General features: G+C 38.8%; 1 protein-coding gene across 3 annotated transcripts; it reads right to left on the minus strand.

Annotated features, from left to right (window-relative positions):
* Positions 1-426: 426 nt before the first annotated feature.
* mtmr9 (myotubularin related protein 9) lies at positions 427-18,075 on the minus strand. Of its 3 annotated transcripts, none has more exons than XM_017456347.3 (11): positions 17,975-18,075; positions 16,544-16,744; positions 14,497-14,605; positions 12,874-12,999; positions 12,608-12,781; positions 12,302-12,519; positions 10,676-10,837; positions 8,280-8,421; positions 6,123-6,343; positions 5,171-5,322; positions 427-2,489 (listed from the first exon to the last, which is right to left on the minus strand). In XM_017456347.3, the coding sequence occupies exons 2-11, from the start codon at positions 16,723-16,725 to the stop codon at positions 2,326-2,328; spliced, it is 1,650 nt and encodes a 549-aa protein (XP_017311836.2). In that variant the 5' UTR covers positions 16,726-16,744; positions 17,975-18,075; the 3' UTR covers positions 427-2,325. The 3 variants fall into 3 exon arrangements, with proteins under 3 accessions (XP_017311836.2, XP_017311838.2, XP_017311837.2); XM_017456349.3 differs by having other exon boundaries at positions 16,544-16,731; positions 17,975-18,040; XM_017456348.3 differs by having other exon boundaries at positions 17,966-18,005.
* Between the last annotated feature and the right edge of the window lie 3,531 nt (positions 18,076-21,606).

The following is a 21,606-nucleotide window of genomic DNA, read 5'->3' on the forward strand; positions in this document are numbered from 1 at the left end:
GGGAAAAACAACAAAGAACCTTATTAAAAAGTGTTCGGCCACGTCCAGAACAGCTTCAGTGAGTGTTGAACAAGTCTCTGAAACTGTACTGGAGGGATGAGCATTATTCTTCTAAGAGACATTTCCTCAGTTGGTGTTTTGATGATGGTGATAGAAAGCAAAGTCTAACACAGTTTAAAATCTCCCATAGGTGTACAGTTGCATTACATATGCATATATAACATATGTCTTTCATATTCATCAGTGGATGGACATCAGCATAGAAATGTCTCATCATACAGGTAAATGTGATCAAACAGAATAACTTTGTTTTTCTCCCTTTGCCTTCTATCTGTATATATAGATCTTACAACATGTTCGGTGTTAATTAACATTGTTTCCCCATTTTACATAAGGTCCTTGGGAAATATCTCACTGCACATGTAATACCGTTTTCTAACTTTATTAAGGGTTTGTTTAATTGTGTTTTGTATGAAACCACCTACAGAACATTTGAATGCCCAAAGAATAGAACATAAATCTAGTTATTGTACATCAACATGTGACATGAATCAATCACTGAAATACAACCAGTGAAATCACTGTCTCAGTAAAGCATTGCACTGAAGAAACATTCATAAAAAATAAAACAAAATAAAATAAAGTTACATCTGACCAAAAAAAGAGCATGGAGCATGTTTTGGGTAAACGGTGAACAGGTATAGTGCAATACAAATTATTTGGTTAACATGCCAGTCCAAAAACCTGTCTCCACAAGCTGTTGCCACTGACAACGTTACCACCTAAAACTACAATGATTTACAAAAAGGCCTTGTGTTCATGATGAATCCCATAAGACATATGATGATAATCTGGCTACAGAACACCAGAGGAGTTACTAAACTACAGACAAATAAACATGTAATGAAATGTATATTGTCCCGACAGTGTTCTGCACCCTATGACCTCAGCAGTCTGAGTAAATTTAAACACATGTGAATCCACACCAGAGGATATAATAAGGAAGGCAGAGGACTAAGTGTCAAGAGAAGCTGGGTTTTTTTGTGTTTTTTTTTTAAGGCCAGATGAATGTCTGGGATGAGTCTGCGCTCAGCCTTCACAATAGCATTACAGTGTAGTTTTCATTCCACATTCTGCCCTGAAGCCAGACAAGATGGTGAAAGTTTTCAACCCAGATTACACTCGTGTGGCTGTGGATCGGATCAGATTGGCACACGATGCTGGGACCAAATGCTAAGCAAAATGGCCTTACTGTAAAAATGATGTCTCCACCACATAGGTGGTGATGACGGAAATGTCTAAAATAGCTTAGTATTTTGTAGTAAGTGTATGGTTTTAACCCATTATCTGTAATCGAATGCAAGAGAGGGATTATTGACCACCACTACATTAAATATGTGTCTAATGTGCAACATTACAGCAGACACAAGGTACTAGCACTTGAGTATGATTTTTAGTGCAACAGCATTACCAGACATACCATTGCAAGAGCAGGGTATGTCTTTATGTTTATTTTTCTTCGATATTTCTTTTATTTTAAGGAGGATTTCTAAGTAGAATAACAGTGAAGCATTGAACATTAACTGAAAACAAACACACAGGAAGCCTGAATGGATACACGACACATTTTGTTTTCAGTGGTGCTCTGCTTAAATCCTGGTTACCGTTACACCACGATTAAGCTTTGAACCAAAGTGTGCAAAAAACACAGGCTTTTTACTGTACAGATCCGAAATATCACTTCCCTTATAAAATCATTTTCTTTATACTGGCAAATTATACACTACTGTTCTACAACAAAAGATTTCAGAGCAAATTGTTTTTGGGCAAACATCGACCATCACATCAAGCACTGACCATCATTATTCAGGAAAAAAAAAAAAAAATAAAAAATAAAAAAATAACAGCACAATTTGGTATAGGGGCTACACCCAACCACCTTCATGTCTATTAACTTGCCTCTTGTCTCGATAACTTTCATTTAGTGTATGAAAGTTGCTAGCTTTATATATATATATATATATATATATATATATATATATATATATATACACACATACACACACACACACACACACACACACTATGTTATCATAGCTTTTCTTCGTGAGTGTTTAAGCACCTGATGTGGCAACTAGCAGTGAGAAAAAAAAACTATGACTACACATAGACGAAGTACTTTAAGACAATATGACTGACTGAGCAGACGTGATGTGTGTGAATGTGTGCACGTGTGTACATACATGCATGGGTCAGAATAAATTTCAGTAGTGCTCAATAGGCTCTGAAAGGCTCTGTTCAGATTTCTCAGGTCAAGATGCATTTCTATGGACTCTGAAGAGGGCCGTCCTCTGTCTCTAGTTGAGCTAGCTGTCTCCTGAGGCTGTTCACTTTATTCTGTAGCTCCTTATTGTATTCAATAATATGGACCATCTCCTCATATGCCTCGTCCAGACACTTGGTTGAGCGATTAAAGCGAAGGAACACACCTTTAATAGAGTAAACAAAATAAACAGATCAGCATATCTGATATTAAGAGTACTTTAAATAAATTTTAAAGGTGATGGGATTACATGATGCTAAAGCAGCAAAGCTGAAGCAAGCTAAATGCATGGAAAGAGTGGCTACATGCCATGCTGGTTGGATCATATATCAAAATGTCCGAGATGCTTGCACGTCAGCAGTCTCGTGATGCTAATACAGTTTTGACACCCTTCTTACACCATGTACAGATAGCCATGAGTCATATTGCATATATTGCAAAATTAGTCATGCGTTTCTTTGAAATACTACACGTTTCCAGCAAATCCGTGAGGACACTGAGTCACAGCACAAAGTACAGGTGCTCATACACTTTAAAACATTTCAAAAACATATTCAATGGTTGTATTGGATACAAACTGCCCTGTGTCTCTGACTGCTATTTAGAGAGGTGTTTAGAGAGCCTCCTCATGTGCCGAGTATGTTCAGGAACCCTTGAATTCAGTGACCACGAAAGACATTTGTCAGAGAAAGGAACAGGACACGAAAGCCCAGTTTTAACATACATGATCACATTTCAGCATGAATAAAAGCCTTAATTAATCTAATTTCTTGCGAATGAATGGATCAGTTAGTCCACAATTTTCAAGTTTCATTTTCAATTCAAAATTTCACTTTGTATACGTTGCAGATGATTTTTAAGAAGAGTGTGTATCGAAAGGAATGCCACTGTTGTTTCTTTGGACCTTATAAAATTTGTGTGTGCACTTAGTCTGCAACTTTTATTATGTTAATCATACAAATACGTTTATCATAACATTAACGGGTTTTTAATAACCTCTCCTTTTTAAAACTAGAGTATGCCCCATTATACAGTATACTCTGGGCTTTAAAGCATGTGGTACCATTATTTTAAGAACCAGTTCTAGCCAGCACTACTGCAGCCCCAATCTTGTTGCCATTTGAACAACCTAATGTAACCCTGCTTTGAACCGGTGCCATTATATTCAGAAGAAAAAAACGTCCAATAAGGATTATATTAAGCCACCTTGCTGGTTTATATTCTCAGAAACCTGCCAAGCTAAAATACAAAGAAATCTTGAAACATTAACTGGAATTATACCAGGTAATATTGAACAATTGAACTGGCTCTTGTCAGTCATTTTTTTTCCTTCAAGATATACTTAAGTAGGTGGAATCGACATTAGAATTTTTTTTTTTTTTCACTCCGTAAGCTCACCAGGCCATTCCCACCCATATTCATGAAGTTACAGTGGCTGACTAATAGAAGGCTTATCCAAACACTTACAAGCATTCAATTTTCCAAATGCCACTTAATACACATGTTCTGAAACCACCAGTTCAACCTTCATCATATTTTAAAAGTTATTTTACCTGGAAGAAATAAAATTGAAAAAAAAAAGAAAAACAACAACAACAAACTATTGCACATTTAAGGTTTGCAGCTACTAATTTACATACCGAACATATGAAAGCATTGTCAATGTCAATGTAGAGAACTGAAGCTCAGCTTCAGCATTTAAACTGTGTAGCAGATTTGGTGACATCAAATCAAATTTACTTTAAAAAAACAAACAAACAAACAAAAAAAACAAGTGAAATAATGTCACGTTTTGCTTTTCAGCATGAAATGGTTTCCACGTGTAACTAATAAAACGCAACGCAGCTTTAATGCTAGGTTTACTGTTTTACGCATTGTTTTCACAAGTGTGCTTGAGTTTTCTATATACGCAGCAGCGTGAGTGGATCATATTCCCTTGACACAACTTCAGGATTTAATTCTTAGAAAGCAATCCCCTGCTGATTTGTTCTTCATTATTGAGTAATGTAAAAGTGACGCAGTGAAGGCTTTCCTTATTAGTGCGCTATGTTTTCTGCACGACGCTAATGAAAATTAATAGTTTGCGTATTGTGTTTCATGTTTTTTCACGGGTGCGGTTACTTTTTCCTCTGGAACAGAATCTTTCCTGTATTAAACTGCACAAAAGAAATCAGTCACACAGCATAAATACACTGCTGCCCTCTAATGGTTATACAAGAGAACACTATACATCATATACACTCAGACATTTTATTAGTAACATGACACTAATACTGGGTAGGGCCTCCTTTTGCTCTCAAAACAGCACCATTCTGAGTAATCTCTAGAGACTACTGTGTGTGAAAAGCCCAGGAGACCAGCAGTGGCAGAAATACTCAGACAAGCCCGTCTGGCACCAACAATCATGCCACAGTCAAAATCACTGAGATCAGGGCCCCCCATTCTGATGACGTGAACATTACCCGTAGCTGGTGGCCCGTATCTCCGGTGTTCCTAATAAAATGTTCCGTGAGTGTACATACAATACTGTTATTAAGCTTTAGGTATTAAAAGCAGGTACTGACCTCCTGTGATATCTTAAGAATATAGATGGCAAACCACTAGCTTTAGCAAGGAGGAGGTATGGTTGAGAAGGAAGGAAATGTTATTAATGGTAAAGTTAAAACTATCAGTGCTATAGAGAAGTCTAATACATCCAGGTGTGCGTGTAGAAGGAGCAAGAAAGGAAACCAAACAGAAATAAGATGAGAGAGAAGAAAACAGACATAAAAGAAAACCATAAGGAAACTGGAAGTACTAAGATGTAACAGGTGAAAAAGTTTACACTGAGATTAAATGTGTTCTCACCCTCCCAAAGCAGCAGACTCTGTGGAGCTACAGATGGCCAGATCACAAGACTGTTGGCCTCATAGAGAGGGTTAAGGAAGCGCTCCAGCTCCTGAGGCCTATTCATCCATGACCACAGGGACACCGTCTTCTGACAGAGCTCCAACGTCACCCTGCCGTTATTACACATACAAAAGGTTCAATGACTGCAGTTTCTACAGAGACTGCAAAGATTGCAACAACAAATGCATTACCAAGTCAGCACTCACTGAACATCCTCATATATCAAGTACCCTTCAATTTAATGTTTATTGTCTACACTAGGTAACCCCATAAGGGCTATGGTTGATCACTAACATTAATATATCTTTCTGGTATAATATGTGGTATATATCATTAATGCACAAAGTGAACATTAGCAGTGATTTTACAATATGTAGTGAATGCAGAGATTATACTATATCCATCCCATATGTACTATATATATGCTCACTACATAAGCGATAATGATAGTACACTATAAGCCTAGTAGAATGCAATTTCACTTTCATCTACAGAAAAAAAAAGAGCAAAGTGTCTGTCGGAAATGGTCAACTAGCTACACGTGATATCACTCGAAAACAGAATTTTGTTTGACTTCCTTTAAAAACTGATAAAACAATTATAATAAATAAAGGTATGACAAAAAATATGCATTTATTGAGAGCCATTTTTATTACACCACACATTAACTAAACGCATACTTTAGAATAGTGAGAATTTAGTTTTGACCTCACTGAATAGTTTGTCTGTATATATACACACATGTATGGATAAAGTGTACTGTGCTACTGTGGGATTGTGAAGTATAGCAATAAAGAGAAAACAAAAGACAGAATTAATGCTATATTTCTGCAATACTATAGATTTCACAAGAAACAGCTCAGCTTCATCAGCAAAAGTTAAAGCAGATGAGTGTAAGTGAGATACCGACCTCTCTGCAGCGCTGTTTCCCAGAAAAGTGCCAAACTGGGAGGCGTAAGCATGTTCGAACAGCGTGACCAGAAAGTGTTCGTTAAATTGGAAGGAGCAAGGAAACTGGCGCAGGATCTGCCACACGCAGTCCAGGAAGAGCAAGAACACAGGTGCTTCACTCCTCGGCTTCCCGTTGGAGTATGCAGACTGGGCACAGCGCTGCTGAAACGGGTGACCCGCCTGCACACAAAGGAGAAAAAATTTAAAAATAAAAAGTCAGACAATGATGAAAAAACAGCTTGTAATTTCTGGAACCATATCCTGAAGGTGAATTTGAAATGCTTCATCCATTTCCCTCCCTATTTGTTGAAACTACTACTTGAGGAGTTTCCTCACTGGTTGGGGGTTGGAGCTTGTGTTAGACTGCATGGCAATACTGTGAATCACAATATTTAAGGTTCAATTATATGATTATTATAGGCGTATAAGCACTTTTAAATGTTAAAAATGATTGGTTAATCCACACTAATTAGGCACATTAATAGGAACAACTGCTCATTCATGCAATTACCAATCCATCAATTATGTGGCAGCAGTGCAATGCATAAAATCATGCAGAGTTGTCAAGAGGTAGGATTCAGTTAATGTTCACATCAAACATCAGAATGGGAACAATGTGATCCCAGTGACTTTGTTCTGGTTTAAGTATTTCAGAAACTGAAAACTGCTGATTTCCAGGAATTTACACACACACACACGCACACACGCACGCACGCACGCACGCATGCACGCACGCACGCACGCACGCACGCACGCACGCACACATGCACACATGCACATACACACATAAGTCTCTAGAGTTTACACAGAACGGTGTTGCAAACAAAAAACAGCCAGGGAGTGGCAGCTCTGTGGGCGGAAATGCCGTTTTGATAAGTGGGGTCTAGGCTCCAGTAACTAAAATAAGCACTCTATACCAGGGGTTCCCAAACTTTTCCAGGGCAGGGCCCCCCAAATGGCATTAAAATCTGACCGAGGTCCCCCTTTTGCAAGATGTCTATAAAACACATTAAAAATACAGACTTCTGAATATATCCCCCCCTTTTTTTTTATTAATAATTACATCTTAAATTTTTACATTATATTACACTAGGAATTGATTGTGTGTATGTGTGGCTGTCTGAGAGTGAGAAAGAGAAAACATACTAGTGGAAGGAATGGGCTAGGTGGCTCTGACCAAATTGTTGAGGCCCCCCCGGGCGCCCCCTGGCCCCACTTTGAAAACTACTGCTCTATACAACCATGAACAGCTGAAAAGCATCTCGAAATGTACAACACGTCAAACCTTGAGACCGATAGACTGCAACAGTAGAAGACCATATGAGGTTCCACTCCTGACAGCCAAGAACAAGAAGCTGAGGCTACAGTGGGCACAGGCCTAAAACTGCTGAAAATTTGAAAACTCTTGGCCGCATTTACACTACATGGTTCAAGTGACCCAATTCAGATTTTTTCCTCCTATGTAGCACAGATCGGATATGACCGATGAATATGTAAGCAGGAAAAAAGCACATGGATTCCGATTTTCTCATATCCGTTTCAGGCCTCATTCATATGTGGAAATAAATCTGATATGAATCGGATACGTGCATTTGTGTCTGCCATGTAAGTGGACAGATTGATATTCCTGTCAATGTGAGTCGTACCTCATTGAAAAGGCGACGGTGGCGAATGACGTCAACTCAGATGGACACCAACCGTTGCTACACGTTTCTACACGTAGCTACACCAATCACTGCTACATACGCCCAGGCTGCAATGAGGGCTCTCTTCTTTTTTGTTCTTTTTTTTTGCTTGCCTTTAAACATAGTGCAGAAAGCAAAAGCTTGTATTATATTTTCGCCTGTGTCCACTGCAAATTGCGCCGTTTTTACTTCCCTTTCTGCCTAAGCTTTTCCGGTGACGTCTACCTCGGGTTGTTTCATGAAGTGTACAGTGTAAATGAAGATATTGGATATGGGTCACTTTTACAAGAAGAAGATGTAACTTCTTTTCGTTAAAAAGAAATAAAAAATAATAATAATGAAAAAAATCAGGATATAGTCAGCAAATCGGAATTAGGCATCAAGACCTGCAGTGTAAATGCAGCTTAAGTGTCCCCAGCAGTGTGTCTCACCTGCAGCCACTCACGCTCCACAAGGGCCTGGAAGCCACGGACTGTCCTGCAGCCTGGATCCAAAATGATCTGGGCTAAAGAAGTGACCTGCAGTGTGGAGTCAGTGCCCTCTGTCCCGTGGACCAGCACTGATGCACCCTCTCTGAAGACACAAAGCCAGATTGGCAAACATTGGGACAAACACAAGTCAATAAACTCGCTTAGAATTTTTTGATTGTTCTTTTTTTTTTTGTCACTGTAAGGGTACATACCTCAGGAAGGAAATAGTTCATTTATGAATGCTAAAATATACATAATGGGTTTGCAATAGAAAAAAAAAAACAAAAAAACAGTTCCTTTGTAAATGCAGTGAGCCTAGCTAATCTGGCAAACACGATTTTACATATATTAGTAATAGATGTGGTAGTCTGGGAAAACCCATCGTATGTTCCTGTAGCTGGATTTTGGCACACAGCTAAAATATTATGAATAAAACTCAGGATTAGGCTAAAATATGCTTTTTCTTACCTAATATACTTTTACTTTCCAACTTTAAAACCCCCCACAAATGTCACTGAAACAACAGACATTTGATTACTACTTTATTATTTATAAAAATTTACTTTGTAACCTTGCCTAGGCTATCTTCCTGCAACGACCACGGTTAAAACCTTGCTAGCTACGTGAGATTTATTCACACAGTGAATGTTAGGCTTTTAACCAGTTGTTGGATAGATACAAGATGTCTTGAAACAGACACAATCCTCATCGATTCGGGTTGCAATCTCACTTTTCGCTCTTGGGGTAACCAGAGTTATTTGGGGTAACTAAAGTCATTTACATAAGGCTCTTCGCTTCCACGCATTAAAATGGTGTAACACACACCTAGCAGTGGATTATCCCGCTTTTACCATGGCCACTTGCCAGCATTGACACGTTAAAGCAGGCAGTGATGTTTGCGTTGCAAAATTTGACTGAAAGGATAAAATAACGGTTAATGTTCGTTAGTGATTTTATGTACGCGTCGTTAGATCTAGACTTCCGCCTGCTCTAAATCATACACAGAGATAAAGTAGTGCAATAAGATTACATTTATGTAAATGAATTATGATATTTATTAAGATTGTGAGAGAGATTGTGCGTGTGTGAATTACCTGCATCTGTGCTGCGTTTCTACCAATAATGAAGCTGTGAGTTTAACTACTGTATGCTACTGTAAATGTATGTTACTATGGTTACAGTTGTTTATAGGAAGCACATGATTTTTTGAACGGTGAATAAACTGACTCGAAATACATGTGCATTATACGGTTTGAACGCACACCTTCCAGCCAATCAGAATCGAGTATTCAGACAGACCATGGTATAAAGAGCAATATATACCAGGTAAATGTCCCTAGGAGTGTTTCCAGGCAACCACACATATGTTTTTATGTATTTTCTGTCAAGATTTTTAAAAATATATATTGATTTATCTGCTGCGTTCTCATGAATACTGTGGTCACTTGCCACCATTTAAAAATGTGTACTTTTTCCTTATTTATAACAATGACTTAAAAAAAAAAAAACCCAGCCAATTCATTATATTATTCATTTAATATTCTAGTCTACAGGGATTTTTGGGGATGTGAATGTGCTTTCCATACAAATTAAAACGTTCAAATCTAGGTCACTTAGGAGTGTGATGGGACCTCAAACCCACTTCTAAATGACAATGCCATGTGGTAGAAGGTTACGTTCCAAGATGCTTATAAAGTATATAGCATGTGGAGTGTTGAAATTCAACTGTGCTTACATTTTAACAAGATTTTCTTTGCATGCATTGCCATATAAGGAGTTACTGCACACCTGCCACTGCCAGTCAATCGGAATGAATTACTCTTTACTAAATCACAGACAGGACGGATTTTTAGTACATTATTGCTTTATGCCTATATTCTCTTTGACGCCACAAATGATGTTCGTATTTCCTCACATAAATGTCATGGAAGAATAGAAAAATGTAGAATTTAGAGAAATCAGCTCATAACCAAGCCCAGAAATGACTCTATATTTAAAGACACTGCAGCACAAAGTACATTAATGAGCTGTACACAAACAGCAGCATGAGACACAGCTGTACAAGTGTTTTATGAACTTAATGATGATTGCAGGCTAGAAACTAGCTAACCGTTATTACTCAAATGGGCTTTGCAACAAGTGTAACACGAAGCAAGGCAAACGCTCTTTAATTAGCTCAGAATGCAACAGCCAGTGAGAAAACAGTAATTAACACAGCCGTAAACTAGTTACACACAGCTATCTTCTGTAATGATTAAGAGGGTTTGGGAGCACATCTGTCCAAGACAGAGAAAGAAGAGGTGAGACAGAGCACAGGGAATTAAACACTGAGAGAAGAACACAGGTCAAAAACTGACCTGTCAATGCACTGAGCAGCCAGGCAGGCAGTGGTGAGGATCTCTTTTACATGGCTCTGCCAGTTAGAGGCCTCCAGTTTGCTAAGCCAGCGGTCCATGCTGTTTGAGTGGTCATTACACGCCTCCACCAGCTTGATCAGGCTCTCTTGTAGAATGTTGGATCTGGGACAGATAATTTCACTTGTTAAAACAACGGCTATGGCATACAGCACAGATCTAATAAAGAACCAGGGAAGTTTCCCAACATTTTCCATTCCCTCGTGGTACTCTGGTATAAACAAGATTCTGTAATGTAAAGCAATGTGTCCGCAACCGAGTATACAAATTAACATTGTCTCAAATACTCGTATACTTGTATGTACTATTGTAGACTTAAGTATTAAGTACTCACACCAACCGTTTTTCCTATTGCAGTTAGAGTTTGAAGTTTAAAAACCTACAAAACGGTCTGTTTTGAGTACAAGTCTTCAAGATTTTGTAGATTAGTAAATACTTTTGAATGTATAGTGAGGGTTTACAATTTGAGACACAGATCATGACAACAATCACGATGATGGCAGAACATTTTTAAAGATAAACAGAGCTTGCCAATCTGTTTAGCACTGTTGGTCTGTTTGCTATGAAAACCAGATGGACAGGGATGTTTTGCCTCTTGCTTTTAATCCTTCTTGAATGCTCCAAAGAGATAACTAGGAAATTAACTTAAATTAAAAGCAGACTTTTTGAATAGAATATGAAAAACGTGAGCTATTTTCACTCAGCCACAGGATTGGTTTGTATAGTACCTTGTTCTCTATAAATGTTTTATGGACATTTATTATCTGCATTGTTTCACTGCTGTTTACATAATTCAGTTTTTCTGCTAAAATTGAGTCCAAATTTTGTAACATATGAAGGCACCAATGATAAAACGATCAGAGTCACATTGTGCTTGAATTCCAGAATTTGAATTTAAAAGTTCAGAAACTTCTTATGTCATAATAGTTCAGAACAGAGAAAATCTTGATGATATTTTCACTAGACCCATTCATAGTCTTTATGAAGACACCAAAAGTTATTAGCCATTATTGTTTACATTGTGTTAATTGAAGCATGAAAAAATGCTTACGCCGAGTCTGATCTTTCTTTCGTGGGTATTCACAGTAATACAGTGATGAACTTATACTAATTTATTCAACTGAGCATCATCAACATCACTTAATACACAGAATCACAGAATAGACATTATACATCAATCTCAACTTGATTATTATTATTAATATTAATTATTATTATTATTATTATTATTATTAAATTAATATTAGAGCAATTACTAATGTGATATGTTGAATAAATTTGACAGTAAGTTAATGAAATTCACTCAGTTGGGCATCCGCAATTACTCAAAGCCTATTGGCTGATTTCAGTTATGTGATTGGACTGTGAACATTTTTCCAAAGCATGGCTTTATTTTAAATGGGAAATTCTGTGACCTTGATCTTTCTATCATCCAAGTACATTTATGAGATCATTCTTCAATGCCCAATCAACAGCCGTAGATGCACAACTCCAAAAATACAGTTTTGTGACTCTGATCGTTTTTTCATTGTGGTCTTCATATGAAATAGGATTCTAGTATTCACTCACCTCTCAATAGCTTTGTTGATTCTCCTCCACTGCGGGTAGTTCACCTCCTGTTCAAACCCACCTCCGCGGGCCTTAGCCTGCTGCGCTACCGCAACAGTGCGCGTGTCGATGATGTACCCACGTTTCCCTGCACGGAGTGTAGCATTGATCAACTTCTCATCTTCCTTACAGCGGCGTCCATTTGTTCCAGTCAGAGGCTGCCCTGCTCGCATCATCACCTGGGGACACAGACACTAAGTACACGCCTAATCATGATCAAAATACACCTATTATACAGTACAAGACTCCCCAAAGTGAACAGCTGACCATGCCGTTCTTCTTGTGGTAGTAGCTGAGCACCGGGAAGCGTCCGCCGTGTCGAAACGCAGCAGCTTTGCACAGAGTGTCGTCGTCTATTTCCCTGGGTACAGCCACCAATGAAGGGTAGGAGGGGCAAACAATGAAGGTTTTATTCACTTCACTAAGTCGCCACTCATCTGTCTGTCAAAGAACCATAAACAAAACACACTCAGCCAGCAGTCTACAACCTTCTAAATATAGCATAGTCACTGTGCACAAAAGTGAGCACATACCATCGATTCCAGATCTCTGAAAGCCTCATCTGGTGAGAACAAGTGCCACCCATCATCAATGACCTCAAACATGGGCCGGTAGAAGAAAGGATACATCAGGGAGACTGAGTCGAGTGTGGATAACGCCTAAAAAAAGGGGAGTGTTAGTTCCGAGATTCAGATTTTCATGCCAAGGATGTCTTTACCAGTGACAGACCAGATATTTCGACCCATTAAAATGAGCCATGTTTGGTTGCTCTTGAAGCTCCTGGTATAACCTGCCATTTTTATTGCAACAGACTATATGACTATATACTATATGACTGAGAATGTGAAAGCTTGGACATTCACATAATTTCAACATCTTTAATAAGGGGAAGTTGTGGCTTAATTAAAATAAAAGCACACTGATTGTGAACTGCCAATGTATTAATATTGAATCATAAACCTTTACAATCTGCAAAGAGAATTATGTAAGGAATAAATCACAACAGGTGTGCTGTTATAGGAAACTAATCAAATCGTGTGAGTAACAACCTAAAGTCCATTCTTCTCCTATAACAGCAATATCTAAAGAGTGTTTTATGCTTCTTTTACATCCTGAAGAAGAAAACCTACTGACTGCTGTAAGGTACTGACACACAAGACTTTAATAAACGTTACATAAACGTCTCATTATGGAAAACTTTACCATTTTAATGATTATATGTCTTTATTGCTTATGTGAATGAGAATATGTTGAGTGTCAGCCATATAATCTGCCCTGCCTATTAGCTGTTACTATAGAACATTAACCTCTTCAAATATCTAACAAAAATGTATCAAAAAATATTCATTAACACCTTCTGATCAATCACATTTGAGAATTGAGGCATCACAAAATACTATCATGTACTATCGTGTCCCTGTTTCTAGAACCACCCAAACTAAATACAGAAGGTTAAGCATAAAGTGTTAACCACATTTAAAAGCACGTGTACTAAAGGTCGACTGATTAATCGGTTTTGAACTATCGGTTATCAGGAAAAATCCACACTTATAGTTTTTCCCGGTTGCGTCCATTGCAGGAGTGGCTGAGAAGAGTCTGCTGCTGTTATACAGTACGAAAGCGGCCTCTAGAGGCGAAATAAAAACTATCGCTGACCAATTTTCTTGTGTTATTTGAAGTGTTTTTTTTTAATATTATTCATTCCGGATATCTCCATTTTTATTTGTTATGTGGAGTGTTAATTTTTGGTTCAGTTTGGGTGTATTGCTTTTATTTATTTTAATATTTATAAATAGTAAATATATATTAATATTGACATTTTTCATTTTGAAAAGTACCGGACATTTTCATGGTATAGTCAGTATCGTTTATTTTTGTAATAAAGTTCAGCAATGTTTCACTTTGAGGGTTGTGTTTTCATTCGGTATCAATTAAAAAACACTATCGGTCGATTAATCGGTTATCTGCAGGTACTTAGTTATTGGTATCGGTAAAATCGGTCAACCTCTAATATGTACAATGAAATGAGTGCAAGGTCTTAAACCAAGCAAACTTAAGAATAATCAATCTCAATTGAGGCTGCATATTCATACATGCCTGAACATGAAAAAGAATTCTAATGAGATCACAGTATCCAAACAAATAAAGAAACACACTTCAATGGAGCTAGCAATGTTGAGACACTCCTCCATGCCAGGTATGTCCAACTGAATAATCCGCAGGTCCTTGCATTTCACGATAATTGAGCCAAGAGAGCCGACGAACCTACGAGAGGAGAAATCAAGACAGAGGATATCAAATGAGGCCCCTACTTTCGTCCTGAATCCGTTACCAGTTCTAGGTTTAACATTTTATACAACAGCACCCAAGCCCTTTGAAAACCTAGGGGAAAACCCTGTACAATGTTTGTAATACAGTCAGGTCTGTATTTTATTATGATCCAAATGTTAAAGCTGCAGTACAGAACTTTTTTTTTCTTACAAATGAACAAAAATCTATTTACTGAGCAAGTAAAACTTTGGCACTTTGGCATTTACACCACTACTCTGCACACTTTGCTCTTCTAGAGCTCAATTAAAAAAATCTTGTATGGTAGCACTACTTATATTGTTCTCCGATTGATATATCGCTTTGCTTGTATTCCCTCAATTGTAAGTTGCTTTGGATAAAAGCGTCTGCTAAATGAATAAATGTAAATGTAAAAGTAAGTACATAAAAAATTAGTGTTCAAAACTGTCTTCTTACCTTACCCCCATTCTCAACGTTAAGCTTATAATAATGATTTATTATTTGAGCTGGAAACGTCAGCTTGACGTCGTTCGTCTTTGCGTGGTTACGTCACGTCCGTAAACAGAATGAAGAAGACCCAGCTACTATATCACATGTGTGGGTGTTGAGGATGGTGGAGTGTTTGAAGCTTGTTCTTACAACGGCTGCTTAGAATTTAAACTTGTCATCTAGATGGATGCTTTTAATCTGGATCGTTCTAAACACAATCATCATGATTAACATCTGGAGAATTAGCTGTTGTCAAAACCAAGAAGCCTCGAACTGAGGAGAGCCTGCGGTCAAAAAGGGAACCGGTAATATCGGCATGACTTTTGAGATGTGTGAAAACACCGAGATCTGACGGGATTGAAGACTGACGCAGAGATGGCTTTTCTTCTGCTGAAGATACAGGTCAGATAGTTCAGTGGCTCAATAGGTAGCTAGCTAACGTTAGCACACTTGTTGTTTTTTAAGCTATGAGAGAGAGAGCAACTCACATCTACTCCAAGAAAACCATATCTGCGCCATCTCCATTGTTAAGTATTGGAGCTCATATACAACCCATAGGAACACCTCAAGCCATCAGCCTTATCAACCGAGAGGGGGAGTACCGAAGCACAACCCACATTAAAAACAACAACAACAACAACAACTCTATAAGTAACTAGCAATTTTATATTTCAAACAGAGATGGCGATAGAGACTGAAAAGTTCAGTACTGCAGCTTTAAGTGAAAATTAACAGTTTATTATTCCCTTCAGGGATGTGTCACCATTAACAACTGCCTTTTCTACCCATCTAACAGTAATCCTAAATGGCACTCAGACGTTTCTCCTGTGGTACTGATGTCAGTCTGGTGTGCAGCAATTCTGTTTTTAGCTGTCACTTTCATTTCCTCTGCCACAGGAATAACAACAACACTGACAAATGCTCCATTTCTTGTTCTTAGGTAAACCACTCATAAAAGCAATAAATAATACATGAGTTTGTTTGTTTGTTTTTTGCTCTACTTAATGAAACAGTGTTTCTTATTCATTGTTGGCAAGGCTCATCTTCTTGGACCTTTGTTTAACATGTTTGTGTAGTGGTTTGGGAAAACCCATAGCATGTCCCTAGAAATATGATGACTGAAAATTTGGATTCGGCCTATAACATACTGTGCCACCTTTACTTTTAAAAAATCATACGTTTTCAAAATGGTGCAGAAATGTTTTTGCTTTATTCCCATAAAGCATTTCCCTACTTGTTGTTCTGCATATTGTTGTGTGAGACAAATAAAATTGTATTGGAATAACCCTGTCTGGGTTGTGTTCTAAATACTTTCTGACAAAAAGACACTCCTCTGTGTTAAAGGAATCAGGTGTTTAAATACAAGCGCAAGGAAACTAGCAAACTAGAGACACTGGACTCCCACCTGGTGTACAGTGAGCCTACCTCTTCTCAATAGCATCGATGTTCGCATGGAGCAGCCAGAGCTCCTCTGTGTTGTCCTGGCGTGAGGACAGGATGAGGTGGTGGCCAGTTAAGCACAGAGTTCCCTCCACGGTGGGCAGAAAGGGCCGGTGTAGGACCACGCCATCCACCCGGGGGGTCTTTATCAATTCCGCAAACTCCATTCTGTGCTGTAGGAAGAGTCTGGTGAGGGGACAAAAACGGCTTGGTTCTCAGATAAGAGCAGGGAACACTGGCACTGGAGAACAGAAGGTAAACGCTAGAGGCCGAACATAAGCAAATGATACGATATAAGCACAACATTACTGTCTAATCCCTATATAAGTGTGCTAAATTGTGTACCGAATAATGGCTTACATCTCCCCCAACCCAGTATAGTGCATTGTACAGGACATATCAATATCGTTTAAGGTGAAAAATAAAGCTGAACAAGGCTCAACATAAATGTATGGTAGTAGATTCTGTGGCATCGTCAAATAACGAATCATTTCCTAATGAATCTAAATCGTAATGTATGGTAGTAGATTCAGTGGCATTGTCAAATAACGAATTGTTTCCTTATGAATCTAAACCGTAATGTATCGTAGTAGATTCAGTGGTATTGTCAAATATTTAATCTTTTCCTTATGAATCTAAATCATAATATATCGTAGTAGATTCAGTGGAGTCGTTGCCTAATGAATCTAAATCATCTCGTGTCATAGCAAACTCAACAGCATCATCAAATACTGAATCGAAACTTCAATATGAATTGAACGATTCATGAATCAAAATAATTTGCTATTGTCAAACATCGAATCGATTCTTTATGAATCTAAATCGTATCGTTTGGAAGCCTAAGGTTTGATACCGTACTATTGTCTACAACTATTACTGTTACAGAAAATTAACACCTCCTAACCAATCACATGTCACAGTTCAACAGCAAATAAATCACTTTATTGGTCATAATCGCTGCTTGCTATCATAAGAGCAAAACCACAAACTAAAGATCAAACACAGACACAGTCAGGTTCCCAGTCCATCCTGCCTCATGTTTGGGTGCATATAAATCTCCACATTCGGCCTGTGACATTCACTAGCACGCTGCTAGACGAAAACAAAACGGTGAATTACAGATTAAGAGAGAGGAAAATAAAAACTCGAGCGTTATGACGGAGAGATAGAGGGGAAAACCCCTAAGACGCATTTAAGGTACTATTCATACAGCGTTTTAAAATCTATATCACTGCATCCTGATTAGCCTGTTAGCCTGATTTAGTATTTTGGTTGGTGAATGCAGTAAATAAAAAGCACCGAGACATGAGTACAGATTTGTACTACAGCAAAGCAACAAGCCGATTCTACAGTACTGTCAAACACAACTCTGTTAATATCAATGGAGAAATAAAACACAGCAATGACATTTCTTACGCTTCATCCACCTGACGCCTTTTCCTGTTTTGCTTTTTTCCCCTTAGCTCTTTTTATTTTTTTGGATTTTACGGAGTGGATCACCGAGCAAGTGAGCGTTACATCGCCACCTAGAGGCATGGAGAGGTCCAGGGCATGGAGGAACATTGCGTACTCTGCGTGTTTCACACTGGATAAAGTTGAGTTCACAAGTCGCCAGTCGCTGTACTATGAAGTCGCCAGTAGGTGTTCCTACTACTGGTTGTCACAGTAACATTTATCAGTGGGTGGTGCAATGAGGGGCGCAGGTTCACCTCACACTGCCAGGGTTGGGGGTTTGATTCCCACCGCTGTCCAGTGTGAGCCTTTGTGAAGTCTGATTACTGTGGTCAAGAAAATGTCTTATGATCTTGAAGCCATATCTTCTTGCTAACTAACTAATGATTATCCCAATGGCAGCTCGTCCAGATCAGCCGTTCAACATACTGTGTGTTAATCATGAAGCTCATAAAGAACACTTTCAAAACTCCATACATTTTAAATATCTCTTGGAATACTGCATTAGGGGGGACACGGTGGCTTAGTGGTTGGCATGTTTGCCTCGCACCTCCAGGGTTGGGGGTTCAATTCCTGCCTCTGTGTGTGTGGAGTTTGCATGTTCTCCCCATGCCGGGGGGGTTTCCTCTGGGTACTCCGGTTTCCTCCCCCAGTCCAAAGACATACATGGTTGGCTGATTGGCATGTCCAAAGTGTCCGTAGTATGTGAAGGTGTGTGAGTGTATATGTGATTGTGTCCTGCGATGGACTGGCACCCTGTCTAGGGTGTACCCCGTCTTGTGCCCGATGCTCCCTGGGATAGTCTCCAGGTTCCCCATGACCCTGTAGGATAAGCGGTATAGAAAGGATAGATGATGCAATGAGCATTCCACTTTGGTCAACAAAGCAGTTTTCTTGGAGCTGTAATTAAACATTATATTATATATGTTTTATATATATATATATATATATATATATATATATATATATATATGCATCATGTCCTTTGAGATGAAGGTGTGTGCTCTTTTCCACGGAGGCCATCTATCTTCTGAGAAAGAGCAAGCTGGACTGTCTAGGATCATGAAACAATTTGGGGTATGTCTCAATCAGTTCCCTAGTTCAGTAGTCAGTGCACTGATCAGTGAGTTTTTTGCGTGATTTTTTTTTTGCGGAAAACCTCTTGAACTGGCGAAATTGCAGTTGCATGAAATTGATTTCACGGTGATGTTCATTGGTAAATGAGACCTTTTGGCTGTATTCATGTTTGACGCTTGTCAATCGAAGAGGGCTTTGGCTGAATGCGCATTGTGATGAGTTGGCCATTTTAAGGGCTGTCTCAATCGCAAAATCCTTCCAGTGCAACTGAACGTTTGCTCCCTAAAACAATCCCGCAAAAACCAGGGAGCATCGACGGTCACTATGTTCCCTTACTGTAAATGATGTCATATTTTCTGAAGCCTCTCAGCTCGGAAAATAAATAAATAAATAAAAATGGAAAACTCTCAGCCAACTTCGTCTACAAATGTAAGCAGCTTGTTATGGCTGTTGTAGCTTTCAAATGATTACATACGTTAGCGACTTTTAACTGTCAATTTATATGACATGTAAAACTTAAGTATGTTTTAGTTTTTCATTTTTGGTGACGTTTTACAGCGAGTACATAATCACGTCGCGGGAAATTGACTTATTAGTGTCCTAATGTGTAGTGAGCCATGGTCTGTACCAGGGACCGAACTCATGTACACAACATACTAAGTCACCACCTAGGGAACTGATCGAGACTCGCAGGCAGCACGGTGGATCAAGGATAATATGCACTCTATTGTCTTCACACCTATTGGTAGTCACGGCACCAAGGTGCTCCTAATTTGCCTAAAGTTGAACATTTCTCAACTTTGTCGCATCACTGGACACATCTAGTCGCCAACGGATGCTGTCGCTCATGTCGCTGGAAGTCACCAGCTCTCAGTGCAAATGAATTATCGCGATTCGCTGTATGTGTGAATATACCTTTATTTGGATACGTGGATTTGATGTTGTTATACAGTGTCCTCTGGATTAGGATAAGGGGTTAGGGATTAGAGTTAGGCTAATAGGAGGAGTTGGACCAGGTCCTCTGGACTTTTGGTTCTGCAACAAGCACTATCCTGCTTTTCCACCAGGGCTGTCAAACATTCTGCAGTCTGAAACCTTTTTAACTGTAAAATAAATGAAAATAATTAAAAATATTCCACAGACTCCCTCAGTACAGAATTATTTCATGAGCATTATTTAAATGCCTACAATGGTTAATTTTTTGTTTGTTTGTTTGTTTGTTAAATCCATGGAGCTTATACTTCCTCAACTTCTCACCAACAGAACACAAGTTGATACACACACACACGCACACATATACACACGCACACACACACGCACACACGCACACACACATGCACCAACGGAACACAAGTGGTCCAAGTTGACACACACACACACACACATACACACACACACACACACACACACACACACACACACACACACACACTCACACACACACACACGTGCACACACGCACACACACACACACACACATACACACATACACACGCACACACACACACACACACACACACATACACACGCACACACATACACACACACACACACACGCACACACACACGCACACACGCATACCCCAACAGAACACAAGTGGCATAAGTTGATATTATTTACATTTTACATATTATTTATTGCCTACTTGTTCTTAAGTTATTGAAGTTTGGATTAAACCCATTCACCAGGAAACTAATAACTATAACAAAAAAAATTATAAAAAATAAATATTTTCATAATGGTGGATGGTGATCAGTAGCAGCTCACCTATAGGGGCAGTGTGTTCAGAGATCAGTTGTTCAACAAATGTGAATCTTAATAAAGTCCTCATTCACAAGTGCATACAATTTCAATTCCACTGAATTGTCCATTACACAGGTTTCCTCGGGGTTCTCTATTTTCCTCCTACCTCCCAAACCAACATGCTAGTAGGTAGATTGGTGTCTCTAAATTGACCCTAGGTTTGAATGAGTGTGTGTCCCACCCAGTATGTATTCCCCTTTACACCCAGTGCTCTCAGATAAAGAGGTTACTGAAGATGAATGAATGATCATGGCACATTTGTGAAAACCTCTCATTCATTCAGATTATTATTATCATTATTGAAATGTTTTTTCCTTCTTGTGTGTGTGTGTGTGTGTGTGTGTGTGTGTGTGTGTGTGTGTGTGTGTGTGTGTGTGTGTGTGTGTGTGACACTCCCTATGATGATAAGCTTCTGGTACTTTTCAGGCAGGCTACTTACAAGTGTAAGTACTTCCTCTCTTTCTATGCATTTCTATGCAATTCCAGCCTCTTCATCTTGTTCTCTCTCATTTCGCCTCCTCCCTCCTCCGCTCTGTGTTTGTGCTATCACAAACAAGAAGACATTTTTTATTTTTTTATTTTTACACTTTAAAAAAAGTGTTAACAATCACACAGAGAAAAAAGAGATTCTCTCTCTCTTGCTCTCTCTCTCTCTCTCTCCCTCTCTCTCTCACTCACACACACACACGCACCACTTGTATAACAGAAACACAGC

This window comes from Ictalurus punctatus, chromosome 25 (genome assembly GCF_001660625.3).
Source record: "Ictalurus punctatus breed USDA103 chromosome 25, Coco_2.0, whole genome shotgun sequence".
NCBI lineage: Eukaryota > Metazoa > Chordata > Actinopteri > Siluriformes > Ictaluridae > Ictalurus > Ictalurus punctatus.

Excerpts from the sequence above, each read along its gene's own strand:
- mtmr9 (XM_017456347.3), bottom strand. The coding sequence starts at position 16,725 with ATGGAGTTTGCGGAATTGATAAAGACCCCCCGGGTGGATGGCGTGGTC. Across the intron at positions 13,000-14,496 it reads ACATTGCTAGCTCCATTGAA|GCGTTATCCACACTCGACTC; the intron begins GTGTGTTTCTTT and ends CCCTTTTTTTAG. Across the intron at positions 2,490-5,170 it reads GAGTCTGCTGCTTTGGGAGG|GTGTGTTCCTTCGCTTTAAT; the intron begins GTGAGAACACAT and ends ACTCTATTAAAG.